The following is an 8,740-nucleotide window of genomic DNA, read 5'->3' as shown; positions in this document are numbered from 1 at the left end:
CAGAAATGATTTTTGGGGCACAACCTATTTACATTGTGGTCCATCAAATGGATGGCTCAGATCATGCTGTGGACTGGACGGTACACTTCATTTTCAAAAATATGGGTGGGGCCTAAATTGTTACGAACCACACCATAGGATGATCCAAACCATGGATGGCTTGGATCATCCTATGTTGTGGACGGTACGCTTCAATTTGAAAAATATCGGTGGGGCCTACGATTGGGCCTTCATGTTAGTGTAAGACCAACTCTATAGGATTATCCAAACCATAGACAGCTTGGATCATCCTATGTTGTGGAATGGCCTTAATGTTACTGTACGACCACAGGATGATCCAAACCATTCATTTGATGGGCCAACCCTTTTGGGGGCACAACCCATTTACGTTATGACCCATCAAATGGAAGGCTCAGATCATCCTATGGTCTGGACGGTACACTTCATTTTCAAAAATATGGGTGGGACCTAAATTGGGCCTTAATGTTACTGTACGAACCACACCATAGGATGATCCAAACCATGGACGGCTTGGATCATCCTATGTTGTGGACGGTACGCTTCAATTTGAAAAAATATCGGTGGGGCCTACGATTGGGCCTTAATGTTACTGTACGACCAACTCCATAGGATTATCCAAACCATGGACGGCTTGGATCGTCCTATGTTGTGGACGGGCCTTAATGTTACTTTACAACCAACTCTATAGAATGACCCAAACCATTCATTTGATGGGCCACAATGTAAATAGCTTGTGCCCCAAAAATCATTTCCATAGGATGATCACAACCCTACAATCTATAGAGGTTGCATACGATGTAGTTTCTATTTAGATCGGAGGGCTAGGGTTAGCCTATGGAAATAATATTTTGGGACGCAACCTATTTACGTTTATGGCCCATCAAATGGACGGTTTGGATTATCCTATGGTGTGGTATGGGCGGGGCCTACGTTGTTCAAAGATGGGCCCACCATTCCACCAACAGTTTCTTTTTTCTTTTTTTCTTTTTTTGATGGGCAAGCTGGGGTTACCCCTACCAGATATATTAAAAAATCAACAAAGATACAACATGGAAGCAGGAGAGCAAGCCCCCTCACATCTGTAGAGGAGGCAAACAAAAGACCAAACAAGGTGGCCAAGGGACACCAAAACAAGCAAATACAACACAACAAAATAGGAAAAACCGAACATCAACGATATAAGGAGACCAAAAGAACACAACACAGCCTATAGACTAGGCAGCCAAATACCAGCAGCACCAGAAACAACACAACAGGCCAAATCTCAAGATTTCAAACCTCCCGGAATGAGCCCACGAAATGGGAACCGGATTCCAGGGGAAGAGATCGAAATTGATTTTGGAGAGATGGATGACAGCATGCAAGATGAAGGTGGCCGAAGGAGGGAAGCAGCTGATTTTCCTTTTTTATCCTTCTTGTTCTGAACTATGTTCCAAGGACCTTCAGGGGAATGGGAAGCTAATGGGGGATCATTATTGGAAGGGGTGAGGTCTGAATCTTGAAGGGCGGAAAATTTATTTTTATGGATCCTAATTTGCGGAGATCCGGATCCAATATCTATTCCTTTAGAAGATTCTCTGATGTTCATCCGAGACTGAGCATAGTCTGCATCCTCATTGATTTGAGGTTGAGCCTTGCTTTGATATGGGGCAGTAAAACCCACCTTATCAGGCACTGTGCTAGGGTTTTTTACAACCCATTCACTCTTTCTGATCTGACTAGTTTGAAGGCATCTCTGAGGGCAAATCAGGGGGCAATTATCATGGAGTGACTGATAATTGGGCCCACCAACTGTTCTTGTTGGGTGTGTGGAGAGAGAGACCGGTCAAATGGTGGGAAAGTGACATATACGTTAAATCCTAACGTTTAATGTTAGCCAGCCGTCAAGCGGGGAAAATAGCCTACAGGGGGGAATATCAGTGCCCTTTTTAATTCATGTAGGCTCTGTTTGGTTGCAAAAAGTAGGGAAGACGGCTGAGCATTTCTAGGAATATGAAATACCAAGTGTTGTTTGGTTGTCATTTTTTAGCTCAAATTCCATTTGACTACTAGACATGGAAGAGACATCATTATTAGTTTTTTGCTTAGGTGGCACCTATGTGGCGGGATTGTCCTCTCCCCTACTTTTCCAATGCCAAACCTTGTTTTTGGTAAAATTTAGAATTGTCCTCTCCCCTACTTTTCCAATGCCAAACCTTGTTTTTGGTAAAATTTAGAGGGGAGAAGAGTAGAATATGAAATGCCATGTGTAATCATTACTTTTTTCTCTCTTTCTCTCTCCTCTTTCTCTCTCCTCTTTCTCTCTCCCCTACTATTTATTTTGTTAATGACACCCCTCCATTCTCCCACATGTTTTGACATCTAACTAAACACACTACCAAAATTCCCCAAAATTTCCTCTAATCTTCTCTAGACAAGTCTACACATATCTCACCCATGTCACCTCCTTGTTGACTACTACTTCCACTAAAATCTCATCTAACCAAACAGAGCCGTAAAGAATTTCCTGGGTGGAACAATAAATGAGGCATCATAGATGAAGGACTGAGTTATCCGATTGTCGTTGTCCAGACTTAACTTTCCACCGACAACTCTGACTAACCCGTGTGGGCTTCAACTTTCCACAGACAACTCTGACTAACCCGTGTGGGCTTCACTACTTTTGTTGCAGACTTGCAGGAGCTCTGATTAAAGTAGATGCTTCTTCTCCCTCTCTCTCACTCACTGCTCTCTCACTCTCCATTCATTATTTTCTCCATCTGCACTTCTTGTGATTTTCAAGGGCTGAGATTATTCAATTGATCTGGCCAGACTTAGGTCGTCGTCCAGACCTTACTTTTCATGCGTGAGTCTACTGATAAAGCTGACGCGTCGGTGCTCATTTTTGATAAAAGTTTATGCTTCTTGTCTCTTATTGCTCTGGCATCATTATTTTCTCCATTGGTTCGTTCTCCCTCTCTCTCACTGTAGACAAACATCTGGTTCGTTCTTGGGATTTTCTTGTTTCCTTAGAGGAGAAAGTATGGCAGAAATGGTGCAAATGTTTGTATCCTCTGTTCTTGGTGCACTGTTTGGCAATCTGACGGAATCGGCAATACAAGAAATGAAATCAATATGGGGTGTTGGTGTTGAGGAGGAGGTGGAAAAGTTAGAGAGGAAAGTGAAATTAATTCAAGGCGTGATTGAAGATGCTGAGGAAAAGCAATTTCACTCTAAGGCTGTTGGAAGTTGGCTTCGAGAACTCAAGAATATCGCCTACGACGCTAATGACATATTGGACGATGTTGCTTCGGAAGCTCAATCAAGCAAGAGACAGAAGGTAGGGGCTGTTCGGTACATCTCCTCTATTTTCCAGTACGAACGTGGCATAGCACGTGAGATAAGGGAGATTAGTGGAAGGTTAGATGTGATTGTAAAGGAAGGACATGACCTCCATCTCGAAATTAGAAGAGATGGAGGGAGGGGTTCCCAAATTGAACAGGAGCGACGGGAAACTAGCTCTTTGGTAGACGAATCTGATGTGATTGGTAGACAAGTCGACAAAGACAAAATCATACAATTGTTGGTTTCAGATGATGATGATAAATTGTACTCTGTTATTCCCATAGTTGGCATGGGTGGGGTTGGGAAGACTACTCTTGCTCAATTCGTCTACAACGATCACAGGGTCAAGACGCATTTTGAGCTCAGAGTGTGGGCATGTGTGTCTGATGATTTTAATGTGTTGAGAATAACAAATGCACTTGTTGAATCTGCAAGTGGAAGCAACTGTGATCTCTCAAATCTGGATGCCGCACAGCGTTGTCTCGAAAAAAAACTCAACCGTCAGAAATTTTTAATTGTTCTCGATGACGTGTGGGGTGAAAATCAAATTCATACTCATTGGGACACTCTACGAGCTCCTTTTGGAGTTGGAGCGAAAGGAAGTAAAATTATCATTACTACACGAGATGAATGGGTTGCAAGGATGTTGGGCGCAATTCCTTCCCACCATTTGAAGGTTTTACCAGATACTGATTGTTGGGAATTGTTTACTCGGCGTGCTTTTGCGGGAGGGATTTCAAATGCCTTTCCGGAACTGGAGGAAATCGGTAGGCAAATTGTGAAAAAATGCAAAGGCCTGCCTTTGGCAGTAAAGACAGTGGGGGGAATCTTGTCTTATAAAAGGACTGTGAGCGAGTGGGAAAGGATTTTGACAAGCGAAATATGGAAGGATGATGATAATAAAATTTTGCCAGCTTTGAGATTGAGCTATTGTCACCTGCCAGCCAATCAAAAGCATTGTTTTGCCTATTGTGCCAAATTTCCTAAAGATCATTGGTTTGACAAAGATGTGTTGGTCCGACAATGGATGGCTACAGGCTTCATTCAAATCAAAGGAAGCACACTCCTTGAAGATATTGGTGGGGAGATATTTGATGATTTATTACTAAAGTCTTTCTTTCAATGTATTCACCAAAGCGTCTTTCTGAAGACTTCAATATACGTGATGCATGATTTAATGCATGATCTAGCAGAATCTGTCTCAGGGGATGAATGTTGTAGAATGGAAGACGGTATGCCACGAAGCATCCCTGAAATGGCACGTCATTTATCATGGACTGACGTCAAAGAGGGTTCAATGTCTTTGGAGGCCTTGAGCAAATTTAAGAGATTGCGCACTTTACAACTGACGACTCCATCTTCCATTGACAACCAGATTCTCAATGATGCATTGATGGAGTTGAGATGCCTGCGTGTATTGGATTTGAATGGATCTGCAATCGACAAGTTGCCGGATTCGATTGGCCATTTGAAACATCTACGCTACCTTGACCTCTCTGGCACGAAGATAGAGAGGCTGCCTGAATCAGTAACTAATCTCTGTAATTTGCAAATTCTAGTTCTGAAATCTTGCTGGAATCTTAAAGGGCTACCCAAAGGTATCACGAATCTAGTTAATCTACGGAATATTTTTGTAGAGTGGGTTCCTTTGCTAGGAATTGGAAAATTAACTTCACTCCAAACATTGCCGCATTTCAAGGTGTGCGAAGAGAGTGGTTGTCAAATAGGAGAGTTGAAGAACCTGAGCAACATTAAAGGAAGACTTGAAATTTCAGGTCTCGAGCATGTGCAAAACATAGAGGAGGCAAAAGAAGCCAACTTGAAAGATAAGAAATACCTTAATGAGTTGAGTTTGAAATGGCACCGAGATGACAGTTCACAAGATGGAAGAAACAATGATGATGGGGTATTGGAAGGCCTCCAACCCCATGCCAACCTTAAAAAATTACATATAAAATCCTATGGCGGTGTCAGTTTTCCAAGTTGGATGTCACATCACTCCAATCTAACTTTGCTCACTACTCTAGACATCTCTGCTTTTCTTAATCTCAAGTCCTTGCCCAAGTGGATGCAAAGCCTCCTCCCCTGCCTCAAAGAATTGAAAATAAAAGATTGTCCTCAACTCCATTCCTTGTTTCCTGATGATGAAAATAATGACCATGGGCTACCCACCACGCTCAATAACCTAGAAATCTCTTCTTGTCCTAATCTCAAGTCCTTGCCCAAGGGGATGCAAAGCCTCACCTCTCTCACAAATTTTGGAATCACTAGTTGTCCTCAACTCTTTTCGTTGTTCCCTGATGATAACAACAATGATTATGGGCTGCCCACTACTCTCGTCACTCTTTTCATCTGGGGTTGCGAAAACCTCAAGTCCTTACCCAATGGGATGCAAAACCTCACATCCCTCAATGATTTACATATTATGTTCTGTCCCGAAATATCATCCTTGCCAGAAGATGGCCTCCCCACTACACTTACACGTTTGTATATTAATGGATGTCCTAAATTGAAGGAATCATTTCAAAAGAACAACCGCCAAGATTGGCCCAAGAAACAACACATCCCCCATCTATTTGTGACTTAGAACTCATTAGTTGTGGCGTGAAGATGCTATTAAGCTTGACAACGCCTTGCCCTATCTCTCTTCAAAGGTTAACCATACGAAGGTGTCATCAGTTGGAGTGCTGTCTCGAGTAGGTCTCTTTGCAAGATCTAACCTCTCTCCAACATTTGCAAATCTTTAACTGGCCAGGACTAAAGTCCTTGGGATATGGAGAGGGGGGGGCTTCCCACCACGCTCAAATCTCTAAGAATTGTCGGATGTCCTAATCTCAAGTCCATGCCTACTCGGCTGGAAAACCTCACCTCCCTTGTAGAATTATCCATTGCTACTCAACTCCCGCTTTTCTCAAAAGAGTCAGCACTGCCCATGACAATTAAAGACCTTAAAATATTTTCATGTGACAATCTCATGTCCTTGCCCAAGGGGATGCAAAGCCTCACCTCTCTCAAAACTCCATTCCTTGTTTCCAGATGATGAAAATAATGACTATGGGCTGCCCACCACGCTCAATACTCTAGAAATCTTCACTTGTCCTAATATCAAGTCCTTGACCAAGGGGATGCAAAGCCTCCCCACTACACTTAAACGTTTGTATATTGTTGGATGTCCTAAATTGAAGGAATCATGTCAAAAGAACGACGGCCAAGATTGGTCCAAGATACAACACATCCCCGTAATTACCTGCAGATAATCGTCATCTAGACAAAGGTGCGACCTCTTTCCCTGTTTAAACATTTTCTACCATTGCATTATTATTATTATTATTTTAATCTTCATGATTTTAAGAAAAATTAAAGAAACTAAGCCAAGTACGGTCCTTCTGTACAAAACATGGCAGATGTAGAAACATGAACGGAGGATTTTAAGAATCAGAGCGAGAGCTGAATCGATGGAATTCGGTGGTGGAAAGAGATTCTAGAATGTAGATGGGATTAAAGGATAGATTGTTGGATTACTCTCAGTTCCTCTACCTTGCCATCCACAACCATGACAGGTAAACAAAGATGAGTATTTTTTTCATTTTCATTAACACAAAATTGGAGCACGTCTCTGTCTGCTTTTTTTGTATGATTCTTCATGGTTTTTTGTTTTTTACTATTTAACTCTGGAATCATTAAAAATGCTCTCTTTTTTAAGTAAGTTTTAGAAAAATAAGAATTGGGATTCTAAACAGTACCGTGTTGGATTGTATATGCTCTCTGTTTGAACTAATGTTTTCCGAAAAAGAGGAATGCTAAACTGAAGAGCGCCCTTGCCCGCCCTTGTGCTTGTTTTTTTTGCAAAGGGGGGTGATAAATTCTTATAGATAGGATGTGCCCAAAAATTCAAACTTCATAGGATCATCCTAACCCTTCCATTTGTTTAGGTTAAAATTGAGGGGTATAAACCTCCATAAATTTGCCCGTTTTTAACCTCCACAAATGGAAGGGTTAGGATGATCCTATGAAGTTGATTTTTTGGGCACATCCTATCTATACGAGGGCCTATCAAATGAATGCTTTGGATCATCTAAAGAATGTGGGCCCCTTATATTTGTGAGCTCTAGCTCATATAAGTTTATATGAGCTCTAGCTCACAAACATTTTTAACATATATATATATATATAAAGAGAGAGAGAGAGAGAGAGAGAGAGAGAGAGAGAGAGAGGAACTCCCCCCATTGACTTTCAACTGAAATATAAAGGAGGGGGTATGTTAAACTAATGAAAAGTGATCCTACAGTTGAATTTTATTTGACAACTAAAATTTGTTTTAGATTAATTTCTTCTTCTTCTTTTTATCATAACTATTATTTATTATAAACTCTGGATATGTTAAACTCCATATAAGTTTTGGACTATCGGAGTATAATATAAGTGGCATCCAGATGGTATTACTTCTGACTACAAGGGTTATATGTAATTTTTATTCTAACCCTTCCACAAGAGCAATATGTCGTAAGAGCGATATAGTATGGCCAATTGTTTTGAATTTGTTTGTCAATTGTTGTAAAGTCAATTGTTTTGAATTTGTTTGTCAATTGTTCCATGCAAGTGAAGCTTGTAAAACTGTGTAAGATTTGACTGGGAACTGTCATTGTTTTACAAAAGAAAAATATTTTAACTTCGGAAATCTCTATTCTAAAATGTTTTATCTTACATTCTTGATCTGGCTAGCTAAGGTTGGTGGTTACTTACTTGACTATCTAGCTCACTCTGTATTTATTCTGTTACAGATGACCTAGGTTGATTAACTCCAATGCTTGCGGGAACACTGAGGAGTTTCATGGACGCTTGAAAACTTAAATGTTAGAATTTGCTTAGAGACAAGACAGTTTATTTAAATTTGTTATTACCATTTTTTCTTATTTGGGAGTTTGTCATATCTGTTATAGATTATAACCTCATTATGTTTGGAAGTTCATATTTTATTTTTTTATCGAGGAGTTATTTAGGGAGTCATGGATTTCTTTTATTGCGGATTGTGACCTCGTTTTGTTGGATTTAGTTTATTAAATTATTATTGATATGTTTTGGAATTGTTCTGGTATGAAAGTTTGAAATGCAAATTGAGACCTTACATGTTTATGCGACGAGCCCTTTGGGGCTCGACTGACGATCCCTCCTTCAACCCAAAATGAAAGGGGTGATCTTGTAGTTCTTAGTCTGTGAAAGAATTATTGCAGATCCAATAATAAGAAGCTAGATTGAAGTTTGTCAAGGAAGCCCCCCAAAAAAGAAGTGGCTTAGCTATACTTTCTTAATATAAGAGGATGTAATTACAATATAAAATTTTGCTAGAAACTTGCTTATCAAACCCCACCTTTTTTTAAAGTGAAAGCTAAGGTTA

At 40.5% G+C, this 8,740-nt stretch overlaps 1 protein-coding gene across 1 annotated transcript; it reads left to right on the top strand.

The window, feature by feature from the left end:
• Positions 1 to 2,746: 2,746 nt before the first annotated feature.
• Positions 2,747 to 8,429, top strand: LOC143878634 (putative disease resistance protein RGA3). The gene is made up of 3 exons (XM_077380899.1): positions 2,747 to 6,619; positions 6,750 to 6,905; positions 8,127 to 8,429. Exon 1 carries the CDS (start codon positions 3,044 to 3,046, stop codon positions 5,930 to 5,932), a length of 2,889 nt encoding a protein of 962 aa, XP_077237014.1. The 5' UTR covers positions 2,747 to 3,043; the 3' UTR covers positions 5,933 to 6,619; positions 6,750 to 6,905; positions 8,127 to 8,429.
• The last annotated feature ends 311 nt before the right edge of the window (positions 8,430 to 8,740 follow it).

Source organism: Tasmannia lanceolata, unplaced genomic scaffold (assembly GCF_043159265.1).
Source record: "Tasmannia lanceolata isolate RefF3 unplaced genomic scaffold, GAP_Taslan_0.1 ptg000006l, whole genome shotgun sequence".
Lineage (NCBI taxonomy): Eukaryota > Viridiplantae > Streptophyta > Magnoliopsida > Canellales > Winteraceae > Tasmannia > Tasmannia lanceolata.
The sequence above is the reverse complement of the archived record's forward strand: the minus strand, read 5'-3'. Positions and strand labels throughout refer to the sequence as shown.